Below are 22366 nucleotides of genomic sequence, written 5' to 3'. Positions count from 1 at the left end.
ATTATATTTTAAAAAAGAGGCCTTCAACAGCCCGTTCCGACGATGATTAGAGACAGTGATCAAGTTGAATCTGATTTAAACTTTTTAATTTATTTTTCCGTTCCGTTCCGTTCCGCAAAGTACCAATTGCTCTGAGGAATTGGTATTTAACGGAAAAAACGGAAACAGACATCTTTAATGTAATAAAAGCAGTATGATAACAAAAATTGTCTGACACTCTTTTTGCATGAGTGGTATGTGTTTTAGATAGCATTTTCGACTTGATCAATAATAAAAAATTTAACACAGAGGCAGGTTACACAAAAAGTCTTTCTCCTTCCATCGGTAATTATATTTTAAAAAAGAGGCCTTCAACAGCCCGTTCCGACGATGATTAGAGACAGTGATCAAGTTGAATCTGATTTAAACTTTTTAATTTATTTTTCCGTTCCGTTCCGTTCCGCAAAGTACCAATTGCTCTGAGGAATTGGTATTTAACGGAAAAAACGGAAACAGACATCTTTAATGTAATAAAAGCAGTATGATAACAAAAATTGTCTGACACTCTTTTTGCATGAGTGGTATGTGTTTTAGATAGCATTTTCGACTTGATCAATAATAAAAAATTTAACACAGAGGCAGGTTACACAAAAAGTCTTTCTCCTTCCATCGGTAATTATATTTTAAAAAAGAGGCCTTCAACAGCCCGTTCCGACGATGATTAGAGACAGTGATCAAGTTGAATCTGATTTAAACTTTTTAATTTATTTTTCCGTTCCGTTCCGTTCCGCAAAGTACCAATTGCTCTGAGGAATTGGTATTTAACGGAAAAAACGGAAACAGACATCTTTAATGTAATTAAAGCAGTATGATAACAAAAATTGTCTGACACCTCTTTTTGCATGAGTTGTATGTGTTTTAGATAGCATTTTCGACTTGATCAATAATACAAAATTTAACACAAAGGCAGGTTACACAAAAAGTCTTTCTCCTTCCATCGGTAATTATATTTTAAAAAAGAGGCCTTCAACAGCCCGTTCCGACGATGATTAGAGACAGTGATCAAGTTGAATCTGATTTAAACTTTTTAATTTATTTTTCCGTTCCGTTCCGTTCCGCAAAGTACCAATTGCTCTGAGGAATTGGTATTTAACGGAAAAAACGGAAACAGACATCTTTAATGTAATTAAAGCAGTATGATAACAAAAATTGTCTGACACCTCTTTTTGCATGAGTGGTATGTGTTTTAGATAGCATTTTCGACTTGATCAATAATACAAAATTTAACACAAAGGCAGGTTACACAAAAAGTCTTTCTTCTTCCATCGGTAATTATATTTTAAAAAAGAGGCCTTCAACAGCCCGTTCCGACGATGATTAGAGACAGTGATCAAGTTGAATCTGATTTAAACTTTTTAATTTATTTTTCCGTTCCGTTCCGTTCCGCAAAGTACCAATTGCTCTGAGGAATTGGTATTTAACGGAATCAACGGAAACAGACATCTATAATGTAATAAAAGCAGTATGATAAAAACAAGTCAGACCCTTCTTTTTTGAATGAGTGGTAAGTGTTTTAGATAGCATTTCGACTGGATCAATATTTAAATAAACAGCTGCGCCATGAGCGCATGATACGCCCGTCGTCTTGTGAAAAAACATTTTAATGTAAGTGTGGTTCTACCCACACATCAACCTATCTTAGAATGAAAATGACCTTTATCTTACACATGAGGAATGTCAGGGAATGAAACTGTACGTGTATTGCTTGGCCGCTCAAGTCCTCTTGATTTATAACGGATTAAGAAACAAATTGAAAACATGTAAGATTATTTGCAAAAGTAATTGCATACATTTAATTCACTGTCCGTGTCACTGCTAGTCATGATAGCCCTACGATACAAACATTTCACTAGATTTTTTCGGGACAAACTAACATGTAAATCAAAGAATTTCAAAGAAAACGTTGTCGGATAAGTCCGAAAATTAATAAGTGCGCTTAGACTAAGAATGTTTTAAGGGTTTTATCAAACGAAGTTATGGGAAAGAAAAGAACGAAAATAGAATGCTTTTTGATACTCTCTTAAAAGGACCCTTAATGCATTCTTTGTGTAATCGTAAACTATGACTTACGAAGACTTTAAGAGAAGTTTCTTGTTACCGCGGGCCCCTGTATCATGAAAACCTATCTTAAGTTTCATTTAAGAGAAAACGCTTTACAAGAAGATTACGATGGTGATAAGAGAGTATCTGCAATCCCCTCGTGGGTTATCTTAACAATTTAACGGCTATCTTAGTATACACTTACGATAACTAGTTAAGCTAGCCCTATTATCGACTTCGAAGTAACCGTCTTTGATTTCTAAGAGAATATTAGTATTTGCGGCAAAATCGGTATTAAAACTAAAGTCGTCTACTGTATGTGTTTAAAAGAATGCTAAAAATATACTATGATTCGTTTTTTGTTGCAGACTCTACATCCACTGTCAAGTAAAGCCCTGTTTAATGCTCCTTTCTGGCATAGATAATAAACGAATATTCAAGTTAATAAATTCTATTCTTCAAAAACACATCTACATGGAATTGTAACAATAAATCAAGAGAACAAATCAACTAACATATCATACAAATACGGAATGCAATCCGCAATACGAAAAACCCCATAACTGGTTAAGGCGAGATAACTCTCTTAAAAGGATGTTATCTTTACCAAACGTCTTGACCATACCAAACTGACATATAACACCTGTTCATTGATAATTTGTATTATTCTATGTATTTTTTGTGATTTTGTCCCATGTACATTTTACTTCATAACTCTTTATTAACATACTGTTTGTAGATTTTTTTTTACTGATATGTAATAATACGTATCAGTATTACCACCGTAGGTATAGTGTCCGGTTGAGATCGGGTTTTTTCGAGAGCGTCCAGATTTTTTCGAGAGATTATGACTAAAAATGTAAACAAACAGACATGTTTTCCTGTAACACGTAAAATAAATGCTTAAACTAAATTTACAAGATCAAACAAGTTAAGTAAGTATTTGTGATGAAAGGATGTTGCCAACCATACATACTTTGCAGTTAAAAAAGTTTGATTTGGCCTAATAATGCTTTTATGCCAAAATATAGAAAAAAGCAATTTCTATACACATACCAATTCAAATTTCAAAGAGCATGCACACATGATGTCTTTATATCCTTACATTTACATATGCTATAACAAAAGTTTTAGTTATTGTAATTAAAAGGCAATTTTAAGGGTATATTCATTTCCATCTGTTCAAGTTTTTTCGAGAGCAGTTCGGGTTTTTTCGAGAACAGTTCAGGTTTTTTCGAGAGATAAACCAATTTCTTACGGTTTAAAATGTGCTATTTAAGTACATTTGAGTTTAAAAACGAATGAAAAGTCATCGGTTCTTTCAAAGTTTATAACTAATGCATTACAGCAGTTTGATAATGTCGCATAAGCACATACATTTCATAAAAAAAACATAATTTATTTCTATATATTGTTGTATTGCATTATGAATTGCATGGACACCGGTATGCTTTATACCTATATTATTTGGATTAATCAAATCTACCTATGTCTATAGAAAAAAATGTTCACATCATGCATGATCACTGTATTCAAAGGACACTGGTTAACGTATGGTTAGATCAATCAAACATATTGCCATCCATGTTATTGAAATGACGGAACTAAGCTAGTGTACTGACTCGTCCGTAATTATTTCATGATGTTTCCGAAAGTTGACTTACATTTACTATCTTCTTTGTTACTTTCCCCTCTTTTGTAATTTCCCCTTATTTACATGCTCACGTTGATGATTCAGCATCATTTATTGATATATCTGCCAGATTCCGGCACAGTGTACGTTTATAGCATATTGACAATTTGAAGAACTGTTTATTGTAAACATATATAACATGTATTGTGTTTTGATGACGTATAAAACGTTGGATAAATGACAATGATGACAAATATGCCACTTCACCAGATTATTTGTTTTATTGTTTCACAACCGTTTGTTATTACTTGTAAACACACAGATACAACATTTACACTATAAAAATGTTCTATAAACATTCAAATACCCTTTTTGGTAATTTTTGTATGATTCATAGCACCCCCCTCATTTCGTTATTTTTAAAGTATGGAAAGCAATTCGTGTCATAATTTGCATACATAATGTTTGATACTTGTCGAGTTTTCAACACATTAAAAGCTGAACACACCAGTTTTGACTCACAGTTATGTTACAAACTTGATATATTGTTAATACTTGTATTTTTTATGTGAATGTATGGAACACAATTAGTGTCATAAGCCAACTTTGTATTTTTGTATGTTTTGGCAAATCTTTTTGATTGATAGGTTTTATATTGAGTTTTTATTTGTTCTTTCAGCTTTTTACCGTTTGATGTTCACGTTCAGTTTGGAGTTATACTTACCTGTCATCATTTGTAATCATTCATTGAACACCAGCATACCTTTGTTATTCATGCTACATTGTGTTGATAGAGTGGATTATATGACAATAAATAAAACGGTTATCTTTAATGAAGTCCATTATTTAATGCCCGCAAAGAATAGATGGGAGTCATTACAGCTAGCATGCTGATGTCCAGATAAACATATTGCATAGATCCAAATATACGTATATCGATATGGAATTTATGTGATTTAAAAAATCTACATTTTAGAGTGCCATGGATTTTAAGCTGAAACTATTCGTAATTTGAACAATCGTTTTGTGGGCACGGTCAAAGGAGTATGTTCGATAAGGTCCTAAAATGGCCCCCTTTTTTAGCGTAAATTTCAAATTCGGATTTATCGACCAATATGACGATAAATTATAGCTAATACATTGACTATCTAGGATATAATCCATCTTGTTGAAAATTTTACGTTTCTGCGTTTCATTATGACCTCACAAGTTGTACTCATATTGATTTTTTCACGAAAAAATCAATGAAAATGGGTAAATTTCCATAGATTATTGGACAGGAAACATAGAGCGCATACGTCGACAACAAAGATCTTTTAAAATAATGTTTGTGAAGACATTTCACATGTCTTATTTGAATCTTAAGCTTGTCGACGCCTGCGCTCTATGTTTCCTGGTCCTTTATTTGGTTGAAATCTAGCTGATTTTGTCAAATTTCACCAAAATCCCTTATCTTGACCTTTTTTGGATGTAAAAATCAACGTGTTAGAATTAAACTTTGACAAAAACAGTTCTGTTCAACTTTCTAACATGTCTTTAAGGCAACTTAAAACATTTATTGTCTTGTAACTATGAACTTTATAATTGGGGCCAAATATGGCCCTTACCGAACTTACTCCTTTGATTGATATTTAAGTACGCATTGCTTTTGCGCCAATTCTTAAAAGTTGTAGTTTTTCATTTGCGCCAAAAAATAAATATTGCTTCTGCGCCATTGTGCAGGTAAACTAATTAAAAAGTGAAAATATAGAAAATTTAAACAATATCTACGGACACACCAGCTGTCATCAGGAGATAGGAGAAAAAAAACCAGATTCAGTGGCGGATCCAGGGGGGGGGGGGGGGGTTCCGGGGGTGCGCACCCCCCTTTATTTTTGCCGACCAATGCATTTGTATCGGGACATATGTTTTGCACCCCCCCCCCTTTGCCCTGGGTAACCTGGGTTAGCACCCCCTCTTTCGAAAATTCCTGCATCCGCCCCTGCAGATTAAATACGGAATGCACCTCTAGAACCGAAATTTCCCGCTGATATTATAGTAAGACCTTTGCCTATAGGTTTTGTAACAGAACAGACTTTTAGTTTTTATAAATACTTTGATTAACAGCAGTTATTATTGTGGTTTTATGACTTTTAAGGAGTTACCATTTTTTATAGTGCTTTGATAAATCCGAAAATGTTTTAACAATTTGCAAACATTTTTATGCCCCACCTACGATAGTAGAGGGGCATTATGTTTTCTGGTCTGTGCGTCCGTCCGTCCGTCCGTCCGTTCGTTCGTTCGTCCGTTCGTCCGTTCGTCCGTCTGTCCCGCTTCAGGTTAAAGTTTTTGGTCGAGGTAGTTTTTGATGAAGTTGAAGTCCAATCGACTTCAAACTTGGTACACATGTTCCCTATGATATGATCTTTCTAATTTTAATGCCAAATTAGAGATTTTACCCCAATTTCACGGTCCACTGAACATAGAAAATGATAGTGCGAGTGGGGCATTCGTGTACTGAGGACACATTCTTGTTTTATTATAGTGTAAACCAGTGTTTAGTGCTCATATTTTTATGAAGATATATTTTAAACATATGTTTTAATATTTATGAGACCTTGTTTCTAATAAAAAATGGAGAATGGAAATGGGGATCACTGTTTCTTATCATCTTCGGAAGGCCCCTTTTTTAATTTATAATTACCAATGGAAGTAGAAAGACCTTTTGTCTAACCTGTCTTTGTGTTATTTTTTATACGTCCGTCAATTTTGACGGGACGTATTATGGTATACAAATGTCCAGTGTCCGTCCGTCCGTCCGTCCGTCTGTCCGTCTGTCTGGTGTAAACATGTCGCACCGTAACTTGAGAACGACTTATCCAAATTTTTTGAAACTTAACATAGTTGTTTCTTATGATGGTCAAATGATCTGTATACTTTTTTGTGAAAATAAGATTACAACTTTTTGAGTTATGGCACTTTGTAACTAAAACAGGGGTGTGTTTTTTTCACATGTCGCACCGCATCTCAAAAACGATTCTTGATTATGGCTTAAAACTTCAAAGGCTTCTTAGTTATATTAATCTTAATATATCTGTATACTTTTTGGTGATGATTCAAAATGTCATTTTTGAGTTATTGAGTATTTTGTAAAAAAAAAAAGGGGGGGGGGTTTACATGTCGCACCATATCTCAAAAACGATTTATGATTATTGCTTAAAACTTTACACACTTCTTTGTTATATTAATCTAAAGATCTGTATACTTTTTGGTGATGATTCATTTTTATATTTTCGAGTTATTGAGATTTTGTAAAAAAAGAGTTTTTTTTTCACATGTTGCGCTGTATCTCTATTGCTTAAAACTTAACAGGCTAATGTTGCGTCGGGTTTCCAAATACATCTTGTACAATCTTCCTATTGAGCGGGAATAAGGAATGAGTCAGGATATACTAAGCATGACATCCTGTACAACCCTGTGTTATTCAAAAAAGATTTATGTTTTTTCACAAGACGACGGGCGTATCATGCGCTCATGGCGCAGCTGTTTATTTAAATATTGATCCAGTCGAAATGCTATCTAAAACACTTACCACTCATTCAAAAAAGAAGGGTCTTACTTGTTTTTATCATACTGCTTTTATTACATTATAGATGTCTGTTTCCGTTGATTCCGTTAAATACCAATTCCTCAGAGCAATTGGTACTTTGCGGAACGGAACGGAACGGAAAAATAAATTAAAAAGTTTAAATCAGATTCAACTTGATCACTGTCTCTAATCATCGTCGGAACGGGCTGTTGAAGGCCTCTTTTTAAAATATAATTACCGATGGAAGGAGAAAGACTTTTTGTGTAACCTGCCTCTGTGTTAAATTTTTTATTATTGATCAAGTCGAAAATGCTATCTAAAACACATACCACTCATGCAAAAAGAGTGTCAGACAATTTTTGTTATCATACTGCTTTTATTACATTACAGATGTCTGTTTCCGTTTTTTCCGTTAAATACCAATTCCTCAGAGCAATTGGTACTTTGCGGAACGGAACGGAACGGAAAAATAAATTAAAAAGTTTAAATCAGATTCAACTTGATCACTGTCTCTAATCATCGTCGGAACGGGCTGTTGAAGGTCTCTTTTTTAAAATATAATTACCGATGGAAGGAGAAAGACTTTTTGTGTAACCTGCCTCTGTGTTAAATTTTTTATTATTGATCAAGTCGAAAATGCTATCTAAAACACATACCACTCATGCAAAAAGAGTGTCAGACAATTTTTGTTATCATACTGCTTTGTTATCATACTGCTTTTATTACATTAAAGATGTCTGTTTCCGTTTTTTCCGTTAAATACCAATTCCTCAGAGCAATTGGTACTTTGCGGAACGGAACGGAACGGAAAAATAAATTAAAAAGTTTAAATCAGATTCAACTTGATCACTGTCTCTAATCATCGTCGGAACGGGCTGTTGAAGGCCTCTTTTTTAAAATATAATTACCGATGGAAGGAGAAAGACTTTTTGTGTAACCTGCCTTTGTGTTAAATTTTTGTATTATTGATCAAGTCGAAAATGCTATCTAAAACACATACCACTCATGCAAAAAGAGGTGTCAGACAATTTTTGTTATCATACTGCTTTAATTACATTAAAGATGTCTGTTTCCGTTTTTTCCGTTAAATACCAATTCCTCAGAGCAATTGGTACTTTGCGGAACGGAACGGAACGGAAAAATAAATTAAAAAGTTTAAATCAGATTCAACTAGATCACTGTCTCTAATCATCGTCGGAACGGGCTGTTGAAGGCCTCTTTTTTAAAATATAATTACCGATGGAAGGAGAAAGACTTTTTGTGTAACCTGCCTTTGTGTTAAATTTTGTATTATTGATCAAGTCGAAAATGCTATCTAAAACACATACCACTCATGCAAAAAGAGGTGTCAGACAATTTTTGTTATCATACTGCTTTAATTACATTAAAGATGTCTGTTTCCGTTTTTTCCGTTAAATACCAATTCCTCAGAGCAATTGGTACTTTGCGGAACGGAACGGAACGGAAAAATAAATTAAAAAGTTTAAATCAGATTCAACTTGATCACTGTCTCTAATCATCGTCGGAACGGGCTGTTGAAGGCCTCTTTTTTAAAATATAATTACCGATGGAAGGAGAAAGACTTTTTGTGTAACCTGCCTTTGTGTTAAATTTTGTATTATTGATCAAGTCGAAAATGCTATCTAAAACACATACAACTCATGCAAAAAGAGGTGTCAGACAATTTTTGTTATCATACTGCTTTAATTACATTAAAGATGTCTGTTTCCGTTTTTTCCGTTAAATACCAATTCCTCAGAGCAATTGGTACTTTGCGGAACGGAACGGAACGGAAAAATAAATTAAAAAGTTTAAATCAGATTCAACTTGATCACTGTCTCTAATCATCGTCGGAACGGGCTGTTGAAGGCCTCTTTTTTAAAATATAATTACCGATGGAAGGAGAAAGACTTTTTGTGTAACCTGCCTCTGTGTTAAATTTTTTATTATTGATCAAGTCGAAAATGCTATCTAAAACACATACCACTCATGCAAAAAGAGTGTCAGACAATTTTTGTTATCATACTGCTTTTATTACATTAAAGATGTCTGTTTCCGTTTTTTCCGTTAAATACCAATTCCTCAGAGCAATTGGTACTTTGCGGAACGGAACGGAACGGAAAAATAAATTAAAAAGTTTAAATCAGATTCAACTTGATCACTGTCTCTAATCATCGTCGGAACGGGCTGTTGAAGGCCTCTTTTTTAAAATATAATTACCGATGGAAGGAGAAAGACTTTTTGTGTAACCTGCCTCTGTGTTAAATTTTTTATTATTGATCAAGTCGAAAATGCTATCTAAAACACATACCACTCATGCAAAAAGAGTGTCAGACAATTTTTGTTATCATACTGCTTTTATTACATTAAAGATGTCTGTTTCCGTTTTTTCCGTTAAATACCAATTCCTCAGAGCAATTGGTACTTTGCGGAACGGAACGGAACGGAAAAATAAATTAAAAAGTTTAAATCAGATTCAACTTGATCACTGTCTCTAATCATCGTCGGAACGGGCTGTTGAAGGCCTCTTTTTTAAAATATAATTACCGATGGAAGGAGAAAGACTTTTTGTGTAACCTGCCTTTGTGTTAAATTTTGTATTATTGATCAAGTCGAAAATGCTATCTAAAACACATACCACTCATGCAAAAAGAGGTGTCAGACAATTTTTGTTATCATACTGCTTTAATTACATTAAAGATGTCTGTTTCCGTTTTTTCCGTTAAATACCAATTCCTCAGAGCAATTGGTACTTTGCGGAACGGAACGGAACGGAAAAATAAATTAAAAAGTTTAAATCAGATTCAACTTGATCACTGTCTCTAATCATCGTCGGAACGGGCTGTTGAAGGCCTCTTTTTAAAATATAATTACCGATGGAAGGAGAAAGACTTTTTGTGTAACCTGCCTCTGTGTTAAATTTTTTATTATTGATCAAGTCGAAAATGCTATCTAAAACACATACCACTCATGCAAAAAGAGTGTCAGACAATTTTTGTTATCATACTGCTTTTATTACATTAAAGATGTCTGTTTCCGTTTTTTCCGTTAAATACCAATTCCTCAGAGCAATTGGTACTTTGCGGAACGGAACGGAACGGAAAAATAAATTAAAAGATTTAATAAAGATTCAACTTGATCACTGTCTCTAATCATCGTCGGAACGGGCTGTTGAAGGCCTCTTTTTTTAAAATATAATTACCGATGGAAGGCGAAAGACTTTTTGTGTAACCTGCCTTTGTGTTAAATTTTTTATTATTGATCAAGTCGAAAATGCTATCTAAAACACATACCACTCATGCAAAAAGAGGTGTCAGACAATTTTTGTTATCATACAGCTTTAATTAAATTAAAGATGTCTGTTTCCGTTTTTTCCGTTAAATACCAATTCCTCAGAGCAATTGGTACTTTACGGAACGGAACGGAACGGAAAAATAAATTAATAAGTTTAAATCAGATTCAACTTGATCACTGTCTCTAATCAAGGACGACGTGAGGTCAGTCTAGATATCATAATGCATGACTTGCAAATGCGTTAATTTCATGATAATTTATCAGGACAATCCGACATATTCATCTACAGAGTATTTCCCGATGTTATACATTATTACACATTTCACCTGTGAAGATGAGATTTAGTATACATTTGTGTTATTTGTATATGGAAAACCCGTAAAACACAGAAATTTTAAAGTTTGTTTTGTTTTAAAGATTTTTCGAAATTTTGATAAATGCCCCCTTTGGATACCTTAAATGAAATTCTTTTCCGTTCCGTTCCGTTCCGTTCCGTTCCGTAAAGTACCAATAGCCGTTGATAACAATAAAGGGCTGCGCTTTAGCGCATGATACGCCCGTTGCTCTTTTAACTTGTCTTTTATGCTTTAAATGAATTTATATGATCAACTAGAAATATATATACAAATCAAAAGGGATGTTACATTAATATATTCACCAAAGTTTCATAAAATCCCCCTTTTTTAAGTATAAAAATTCATTACTTAAGAAAACGTAAAATCTAAAATTTATAAAAATGGAAAGGGAGCTTATGTCAATAGATATAAACAATTTATCAAAGTTGCATAAAATTTTGTGAAAGTGTTAGTTATTGTCCCAAAATTGGAAAATCCCCCCTTTTTTAAGCATAAAAATTCATAACACGGAAATGTAAAATCTGAAATTTATAAAAAATGAAAGGGAGCTTACATCAATAGATATAAACAATTCACCAAAGTTTCATGGACATTGGTGAAAGCCTTTTTGAGTTATTGTCCGAAGTGTTGAAAATCCCCCTTTTTTTTATGAATAAAGCCCCATAAATCCAAAACTTAAAATCTGAAATTTATAAAAATTGAAAGGGAGCTTACATCAATAGATATAAACAATTCACCAAAGTTTCATGGACATTGGTGAAAGCCTTTTTGAGTTATTGTCCGAAGTGTTGAAAATCCCCCTTTTTTTATGAATAAAGCCCCATAAATCCAAAACTTAAAATCTGAAATTAAAAAAAAAAACGAAAGGGAGCTTACGTCAATAGATATAAACAATTCACTTAAGTTTCATGGAAATTGGTGAAAGTGTTTTTGAGTTATTGTCCGAAGTGTGGACGACGGACGGACGGACAACGGTATACCATAATACGTCCCGTCTAAAAGACGACGGGCATTTAAAAATTGCATGGTGTTCATGTTGTCTGGCAGGGTTCGTCTGAAATTGGCTTTAATTTTATGGTTCATTGGTCATTTTTTTATTTTCGTAATCAGGTATGTTTGTGGGATACCGTTAGCAATTGGTTAACTATACCGGTATTTGGTGTATGGTATATGATTGAAAGGTCTACATATATGTCAGTCGGGGTCTAAGACTATTAAACCTTGACCCCATTTACAATGATAGTTGATAATTCTATTTTTATTTGAAAATCCAAGAAAAACTTCATATTACAAAATTTCGACATAAATTCAATCATCATACATGTAAGAAATATAAAGCAGGCGAGACATTTCATCGTGTGCACTCGTTTATTTGAAAGGAGCACGAGTTGTCAGTTGTATGCCTTGAATGAATAACACGGCATGATGTTTATTCATCTAAAAGGGGGACCATACCTCAAAGGTATGTGATTAAAAGGATACATTTGTAATGATTAAAACAAATACACATTTAAGACCTGCTAAAATATTTTGTTAATAATGTAGTTAAATTTGTAGAGAAAATTTATTCCGCTTAATCGAAAGTAAAAAAATTACGCAATTAAAAATCCTGAAAATGCAGACCGGCCAAAGTCATTACTCATTATCGCACCTTTACCTGGTGAAGAGTGGGTTCGCACAAAAACAGTCTCGCCTTGTGAAACATAAGTGACGACATGACCAGTCACAGTATTCCAACCACACCAGATAAAAGTACTCCCAAGAACTTTCGTATTGACAACAAGCTCTGTTGTATGTTCCTTGCTACACTGGACTCGGGTGGACCAGGTAAAAGAGTAGATTCCAGTACGAGGGACTGTAAATGTCCCTGTGAGTTCGTTATATGCATGCCCAATATTCGTCTTGACAGTGTCGTAAGCTAAATGACGATTTCCTCCAGGCTCTGGTAAGTCATTTGACAAATACGCATAAAACGCGTACTGAGAACGGCTGGCTCCTGAAAATATTTCAAGAAATAATTGATGCAAGCTATACTTTATTGTTATTTTAACATGGCGGTATGCATTATATTCGTTATTATTTTAGCCAGAGCGAAAGTGAGGGCTAAAATAGCACGAATATAATGTCTATACCATGTTAAAACTACAATAAAGTATAGCTTGCATCAATTATTTCGATTCTGATTAGGACATTTAATGTAATTTCTATGTCCGATTTGTATAAGTGTAGAGCGTTTGTGTAGGCTCTTCCATGAACCTCCCTTTTTGTTTGTAAACAAGCAAACGACTGGAAATGTAGTTTTGAACAGTCAGTATGAACGGTTGTCGTATCTAGGTCAAATATGTCAATTTCGAATTGCAACAAGTTACAATCATAATGAAGAAATTAGTAGCAACATGTGGATCATTTAAGAGGTTGGTAGTGTTTTGAGTTTAATCAAATATATTAAATGCATAAAATTCATTATTCTGGAGTAGTCAATATACGCATGTGCAAACTAATTTTATTGGATTTAGAGCATGGGTTTATGCAAAGCGAAAGTCATATTAGAATCACAAATAAAAAATAAGCATCAGATGTTGAAACGATAATAAATCAAAATTGATTGATGAGGGTTGTTTTCATTATAAAAAAATGAAATTCTAAACAAATAAGAGTAAACTGTACCTGAAGCAGGAGATATCTCCAATTTTAAATATTAAATCAAGAGTTATAAATGGTGAAGTTGAAATCATCCTTTTGTCAATTTTATGGACGCCATCACCAGTTGGTTTATCGTTATGAAATATCCCTTTAATACGCAGATGATGGCGGATATGTTCCGTATGTCGTAACCACAATCCCGTTCCCTTTTCTAGTCATATAATATACTCTTTGTTATATACTTACAACAGATTTACTATTACTAGTATTCTGTTTGGGTTTGATAAAGTCGGTGAAACCGTGGCCGATATCAATGTTATTACGGACGGCTGATACAAAACGATTGTCATTGTCATATAAAATATGCGTGTATATTTTTACTGTCATCCTGAAACAATGCTTTTATTAAAAAAAAAAGTATGGTCTTAGACATCTTCAAAATAAGACCAGTTTTTCAATACCAAGACGAAACTTTGTTTGCAGTATTGTGTTTTTTCTTTCTTTTTGTATGTTTGTTATTTCATTTACTTGTGTGCCTTCGTTGTTCGTGTGCTTGCTATTTTATAATATATATATTAAACATAATAATTACCAGTCTCGCATGACCTGTTCATAGCCAATAATACTTTGAAAATATCCTCTTGAAGTGAAACTATTTTTCCTATTTTTTGAAAAATGAAGAATCATATAATTTTCAGTTGATATGAGAATGAATAACAAAATCATATTAATAATTACCGAGATTACAGTGTTTCAAATATCTGTGCCCTCTACATCTCCTAAAACTTTACCGATTCTTGGATATGGATATGTGAATTTTTTTTTTTTCAGTTCACGTTTACTATTTTTTTTATCGATGGATTGATATACCATCCTCTTAAAGTATACAAGTACACTATCACGGTAGGTATAGTTTCCGGCTAGGATCGTGGTTTTTCGATTGTGACCACTTTTTTTCGAGTGAATATGATCAAAAATGTAAACAATGAGACTTCTTTTCTAACAAGACGTGATATAGAAGCTTGAGTTTGATATACAAGGTTATACATGATATGTTAGTATTCGAAATATAAAGATAGTATCATTCTGACATTAATTTTCGTTTAATGTTAGGGGTTATGCTCCCTAAGGTTAAGGAATTAGGGGCCCAAAGGAGCCCAAAACAAGCATTTATCTAGTTCCAGGACAATAAGTTGTGTATAAGTATTTCAATTGCTCTGAAATTGTACCACAATGTTTAATAACATAAGTAGAAGGTTGGGATGTATTTTAAGGGTTATAGGGCAAACAGTTTAGGAATTAAGGGCCAAAAAGGGGCCAAAAACAAGCATTTTTCTAGTTTCAGGACAATAACTTGTGTGTAACTGTATGGATCTCTCTGACATTGTACCACACGGTTTCATATAACAAAGGGAAGGCTGGGATTGAGTCTGTGGGTTAATTTCCCCAAACATATAGGAATAAGGGGCCAAAAAGAGGCATTTTTCTAGTTTACTGACAATTGCTTGTGTGTTTAAGTGTATGGATCTCTCTGAAATTATACTACAAGGTTTCTTACTACAAAGGAAAGACTGAAATTGAGTTTTGGGATTCTTGCTCCAAGGGGGGGGGGGGGGGGGGGGGGGTCAATAAGTTCGGGGCCAAAAAAGGGGCCCAAATAAGCTTTTTTGAAGTTTCCAGTCAATAACTTGTGATTAGGTGTATAAATCTCTAGTTTTATACCACAAGTTTCCATACTACAAAAGATGGTTATGGCTCAAATAATTTGGCAAATAGGGACAAAAAAGGGGCAAAAACAAGGGTTTTTCTGGTTAAAGGACAATTTAGACAATTTAAAAGCAGTGTAAGGGAGTATATGTTTGATTAAATGAGTAGTTATTGATGCAAACTCCATTAAAAATTTGAATTGAGATTAATTTTGGAATACAGGAAACGGGGAGGGGAAAAAAATGGGGAGGAGGGGAGTACAATTTTTCTCATTTTAGATTTCAGAAATTTAAAAGAAAATTTCTTCAAATATTTTTTTTTGAGGGGATTAATACTCAACAGCATAATGAATTGCTCAAAAGCAAAACATATGTTTGAAGTTCATTAGACCACATTCATTCTGTGTCAGAAACCTATGCTGTGTTAACTATTTAATCACAATCCAAATTCCGAGCTGTATCCAGCTTGAATGTTGTGTCCATACTTGCCCCAACTGTTCAGGGTTCGACCTCTGCGGTCGTATAAAGCTGCGCATTGCGGAGCATCTGGGGTGGTGTTCTCGAAGCTATCTTAGGATTAGGACGTGTCCTAAGACCAACTTATGACAAGTCTTTGTCCTAAGTCATGTTCTCGAAGCTCTCTTAACTTAGGATATATCGCATTGTTCGTCCTAACTTTAGGACACCTAATTGTCCTAAGATCATCCTATCTTCATTTTCACTTTGTGCATGCTTTTGGCTAATTTGTTTACGTAAAAATTGACATGAAATTAAGCGCACCATATATTATTAAATAGTATATAAAGAAATTGTGTATGATTTTAAACTTTGAACCTCGTGTTTCACGATACGATGACACTACGATTTTCAAATTCTCATTTCAAAAAACATTGTATTCAGTTAAAAATTACAATCTTTTTTAATATTATTTTATAATTACATTTAACATCATGCATTTAAGAATTGAATGCTCTTTTTTTGTAAATTTATTGGGGTGTGAAAGCGTTGACCGAAGTACATTTTGTATGAAGCGCGGAATAGCTGCGCACGGTCAACGCTTTTACAACCCTATAAAGTTACAAAAAAAGCATTCAATACTTATAATAACATTTTTACCTATATGATCATGAAAACACGCCTTTTATTAAGTTTTTATTTCATTTACCTGTGCACTTTATTGTGGGACCTCGTGTCATCATGAATGAAAAGTCGGATTAGGGAATATCACGAGATTGCTAGTTATAGCTAATCCGAATAACGTATTATAATGAAACATACATCTAATGTAATTATTTAATAATGCATCTTAGTATACAAATTTCGTAAGCAATTTTATTAATATATTTCGTCTTTTATAAAATTTTTAGCAAAAAAATGCGTTGACTATTTTAAATTTCGTACTTAGGATATGTTTCTTAGGACGTCCTAACATAAGATGCGTCTGAGATAGTTTCGAGACAATTCTTAAGAGTGTCCTAAGACGATCTTAAGTCCATCCTAAAATGGGTTTTATCTATGACTTAGGACAAATCTTAGGATACTTTCGAGAACACCACCCCTGGTTTATATAGTTTATATCGTTGGTTTTCCTGTTTGAATAGCTTTATAATAGTCATTTTGGGGGCTCTTTATAGCTTGCTGTTCGGTGTGAGCCAGTGATCTGTGTTGAATCCAGTACTTTGATCTATAATGGTTTACATTTACAAATGGTGACTTGGATGAAGAGTCCTTTCATTCCACCGTATTCCGAGTAACTGATTTTCAGCAGAGAATATTGGAAGTAGATTTTTGTTGGTGGATACACACTAGGAATTTTCGTCCTCCGGATAAAGTACGCGCACTGGCGGAATGAAACCACTGTTACACACAACATCATATGATTAAGGCCGTGTTCACACCAAACGCCGTGTAGAGTAAACATGTTTACAATTAGTTTAGTGTAGTGTACACTGGTTTCACATTACATTTGTTCACATCTATACACCTTGTTTAGCTACCTGTACATAAGATTTGTTCCCACTTGTAAACTATATGTCATTTAAATGTTCATTACGTAGAACTGAATTCAAAATTTTTGAAAATATTTCTAGCGGTAAGAGAACAACTATTTGACTTCAAAAGAGGGGTGGGGGATGGGAATGGAAATATTCCGATCCCCAATTTGATAAAAAAAAAAAAAAAAAAGGTCATACAGATAATAAAAAAAATTATTCTGAATCAAGAGTTTCCCCATACATTATAGTGTTAAATATTGAAAAAAAAAAGTGTTTGATCACCAGCATCGAAAAAAAAGGAATAAAAACGTACGTAAGTTAAGTGGTTGCTACTTTATGAAAGCCATTTTTACAATTTGCAGTAGTTTGAATATCACTAGAGATGTCTCGATAACGCATTAGAAAACGTTAGCTGCAACAGCGTGCTGTTTACAGCCGGAAAAAAAAGAATTGAGATATTATGGATCACTTCATTTTTATCTTTTCTGTTCGTTTCAAATGGTTTTTCTTCTCCAAGGAATATTTGGCCAGTAAAGGAATAGGGTAACGTTTTTTAATTTATTTTACGTGTTATTTAACGGAACTGAGATACTAGACAAACAGATCATTTACCTCACATTTTTTTTAGTCATGCATTTATGCGTGAATCGTTTTTTGAGTAAAGACCAGTGGCGAATATTTCTGTGTACGTCAAGTCGATTCGGGAAGACCTTTTCAAATGAATTAGGCAGCAACTATTTACTTAAATTTTTGTTGAGGGGGAGGGGGGCGTGAGCTTTTGATTTTTTTAGGACAAATTTTGGTGACAAGTCGAAATCAATTTTAGCATTATATATAGTGGCAGCTGAGGGTGAAACAAACATTTTTTTTCAGGGCCAAAAACTGGAAACATTTTTTGTTTCCAAAACAAAATCCATAGCTCACCACCCCCACCCCCTTGCCTTTATGTTTTATACTCGACTATAATAACTCCCCCCGCCCCCCGAAAATCAATTGGTTGCTGCCTTATGGGTTCGGCAATGATGCTGCTTTGAGTCCTGATTAGGGATCAATAAAGTACGTTAATTTTTTTTAACCAAAAAAAAATCTGTAAAATTTAGGCAACTAATAATTATCAAAAATATCAATTTTACTCAAAAATAGTTTCCTCCTTAAATATTTACACGATAAAACTAATGTCCTAAATGCAGTTTTGTGTACACTTAACCTACACATGGCCTACATTGACTATCGACTGTGTGTAGGTAAAACATGATTTAAACTACATGTAAACATTGAGTTTTATCAATGGGAACGCAATTGTGTTTAGTTTACGTGTGAGTTACACAAACACAACACCGAATTTAGGTCAATGTGAACACGGCCTAACACGACGAATGGTTGTTTATCAATGTCACGATCCGGTAAACGCTGACAACAAACCAGATGAAGATGAATTAGAAGCTCAAGTTTGCTGCCATCAACACTTATTGAATGAAATATGTTTCGTCGATTATACAATATGGGTTCGTAGTAATGAAAAAAAAAACCCAGTGGAACTGAGTTCAGTATATAACCATGCATTGAATCAATAACTTCCTTCATATTATGATTGAATACAAAAAAGACGTTTCATGTGACTTTAAATACATGTACAAATATTTGTCTGTCCTCAAACTTTACATCGAAATACCTGTTGGATCAGTCTTGGCTGAAATATCCTCCATTCTTCTGTCATTCTGGTATACGTACATGGCCATCAATGCCACAACAATAGCATTTATCATTAATGAAGCGTACCCCATGTCTGTCATGTCTTATGTAGGTTCTTCAAAATATTGGTTGACTACAGTTATGCACACAATATCAATATGGAATGAATAAGCAGTCAGGCGCGATTAAGGTTCATTCTACATTTAAACCTAGCGTGTACCGACGAAAAATTTAGATTTTTAACACTGATCTACTTTAAATGCGGGTTTTTAATTAAGAATTGAATGCTTTTTTTGTAATTTCATTGGGGTGTAAAAGCGTAGCCGAAGTACATTTTGTATGAATTAAGCGCTTCATTCTAAACATGTGCACACGGTCAACGCTTTTACAACCCTATGAAGTTACAAAAATATGCATTCAATACTTATAATTACATTTTTTAGCTACTAGGATCATGAAAACACGATTTTTATCAAGTTTTTATTTGATTTACCTGGGCCGCGTTCAATATTGTAGCTGCTACTTTAGTGCTACGTAGATTTTGACTATTGAACGTGTACAGCTGTAGACTAGTCGTTACATATATATTGATATTTGTAGCAATTATTTAAGAAGTTCTTTACAGAAATATTTGTCTCAACTTGATATATTTATTTGTTTTGTTTAGAAATAAAACTTAACGTAGCTTTATTAAGCCCTTATCAAGACTCAAATCAGCATCATTGCCAAACACATAATTCATTTGAAAATTAAGGTCTTTCCGAATCGACTTGACTTACACAGAAATATTTGCCACTGGTCTTTACTCAAACAACGATTCACTCATAAATGCATTACTTAAAAAGTGTGAGGTAAATGTATTGTTTGTCTAGTATCTCGGATCCGTGAAATTACACTTAAAAAGTAAAAAAAACACATTACCCCCTTCCTTTGCCAAATACTTCGTGGAGAAGAAATACCATTTGAACAAACAGAAAAGATAGAAATATAGTGATCCCTAATATATCCTTCTTCGTCTGTAAGCACGCTGTTGCAGCCTACGTTTTCTAATGCCTAATCGAGACATCTTTAGTATCTTTAAACTACTGCAAATCATCAAAATGGCTTTCATAAAGAAGCAACCACTTAACTTAAAAAAGGGGGGGGGGGCATTTTGTTTAATTATCAGAATTTTGCCGCGCAAACGTTTTAATCCAGTTTTTTTTTCGATGCTGGTAATCAATTTTTTTCTCTTCAACATTTAACACTATAATTTGTGGGGAAACTCTTGATTCAGAATATTTTTTATCATCTGTAGAACCAGAATTGTTTTCTTTATCCAATTGGGGTTCGGAATATTTCCATCCCCCCTATTTAGAGTCAAATGGTCGTTTCCTTGCTGCTAGAAAAGTTGTCCGAAAACGTTTCATTTGATTCTACGTAATAAACATTTTCAAATGACATAGAGTTTACAAATGTGAACAAATCTTATGTACAGGTAATTAAACAAGGTGTATAGATGTGAACAAATTTAATGTGAAACCAATGTCCAGTTCATTAAACTAATTGTAAACAAGTTTACTGTACATGGAATTTGGTGTGAACACGGCACGGCCTTAGACTTTAAATGTTAAAAGTTTTCCTTTAAAACAAGTACATACGAAGTGCACTTTCTTGTACAACAATATCGTTTAATTAATCAAAATCTTCATTAGATCTTCGGCAACAGCACAATGCAAGTTCGAGGGACAACCGTGACGAAAGAATATAAACTGGAGGTCACTAAGAAAAAAATGCGTCAAAAGGTGACAAAAGTTATGTACGTTTCGGTAAAAAAAAGTTTATCGATAAGTTGTATGTTTTTCTATGCATGGGCACCAATTGTGCCCATTTAATAACAGACTTGTCCCTGTACAGTTTATGGGCAAAATTAGTAAAGACCCGTCTAAATTTCATTTTATTGATAAATTCATCAATGCTTATCGTTATTTTCATAAATGTTTTTCGTTAAATAATCAAGTTTCTAATTAAATTGCCAAAATAATATAATAAAATTATTTACTCACCATCGCACAGGAACTAAGGGGGTCAACGAACTTTAAATACATTATATATGAACAGAAATAACAATCCTTTCCTATATTTAGATATTTCAGTTTTAAACTAAAAACACTAATCAACAGTTTTAAACTAAAAACACTAATCAAAAAGTATCTCAATTGTGTAACAATTGGAAGGTCTTTCATTCAAAATCAAATATCTATAATGTACTCTTTACGACCTTTCATTTGATATGAGACATGTATACATTTTAAAATGTTTTAACTTTTTACACTCCTCTACCTCAATTTTTAAGATCGGAAGTATGATATAATATTTGTAACGTAGACTTGATGACCTTTCATTTGATATGCGACAACACCATCACTAAGGAAGTTTCATTTTTTGCACTTGATAACCACATCCAACTCATTTTTTGGTACAGTATTTTGATTTTTGAAAGGTACACATTACGAACTTTCATTTGATATGCAACAACCTTACCCGTCAAATTATTCAAAATTTCCGAACTTGAAGAGAAAATATTTCTGGTGGAATAGTCATTTCTTCTTTTGATACTACAGTCGTATTGGTTGAGAACAGATGTAAGGATCTGTTCTCTGAAGGCATCAACTGTGGTGCATTGAACAGCAGTAACTGGTAAACGGTTCCATTGGATGATTGTCCTGGGATAGGATGAAAATTTATCATATCAGTCTTTTTTTGCCTGTAAGTGCCTAAATGAGTGCCTGACTTTGGGTGTATTGTCTTGTTGGACTGTCTGATGGTATTAACAAGTTCGTACGGTATATTGCTACTTGGTGGTGTATAATTTTGAAGAAAAAATAAGTCTTGTTCTTATTCTTCTAAGTTCAAGCGTTGACAAGTTGAGATGGTTCAGCATGTTTGTCACAGAGCTGTTGTTATAGTATCGATTGCATGTATACCTGGCTGCTCGTCTTTGAACCATTTCTATTTGTGATTTTTGTGATTTTGTATGTGGGTCCAAGATGCAGCTACTATACTCTATCTATGGTCTCACGTGTGAGATAGAGGTCTTTTCCTTAACTGACTGTGAGCTAACTTTAAGGCATCTTCGCTATCCAAGGGTTACGATCCACTCGTATCGAGGAGGGAAGTGGATCGTAACCCTTGGCTAGCAAAGATGACTTTAAGGTTCCTTTTGATAAAATTAAGCTGAAAGTCTTGCATTGAAAGAATGTACGAGTTTTATTTAAGTCTGTTTTTTAAAACGCCTTCACATATTGAGCTGATTTTTAGTATGTGTATCGGAGTGTAAGAAATTGTGATGTAAAAGAAGGATACAGGAGGTGTAGGCTGTTTGAGTTGTCAATTGAATGCCTTGAATAAAGAACACGGCA

General features: G+C 33.8%; 1 protein-coding gene and 1 long non-coding RNA gene across 2 annotated transcripts; one reads left to right on the top strand and one right to left on the bottom strand.

Annotated features, from left to right (window-relative positions):
- The first annotated feature begins 3453 nt into the window (after window positions 1-3453).
- On the top strand, window positions 3454-5208 carry LOC139519339 (uncharacterized). The gene is made up of 2 exons (XR_011663569.1): window positions 3454-3855; window positions 4392-5208. It is a non-coding gene; the product is annotated as an uncharacterized lncRNA (long non-coding RNA).
- Window positions 5209-12173: 6965 nt separating this feature from the next.
- LOC139519342 (complement C1q tumor necrosis factor-related protein 3-like) lies at window positions 12174-19120 on the bottom strand. Its single transcript, XM_071311339.1, has 3 exons — window positions 18946-19120; window positions 14166-14234; window positions 12174-12926 (listed from the first exon to the last, which is right to left on the bottom strand). Exons 1-3 carry the CDS (start codon window positions 19064-19066, stop codon window positions 12523-12525), a joined length of 594 nt encoding a protein of 197 aa, XP_071167440.1. The 5' UTR covers window positions 19067-19120; the 3' UTR covers window positions 12174-12522.
- Window positions 19121-22366: the final 3246 nt, after the last annotated feature.

This window comes from Mytilus edulis, chromosome 4 (genome assembly GCF_963676685.1).
Source record: "Mytilus edulis chromosome 4, xbMytEdul2.2, whole genome shotgun sequence".
Lineage (NCBI taxonomy): Eukaryota > Metazoa > Mollusca > Bivalvia > Mytilida > Mytilidae > Mytilus > Mytilus edulis.
The sequence above is the reverse complement of the archived record's forward strand: the minus strand, read 5'-3'. Positions and strand labels throughout refer to the sequence as shown.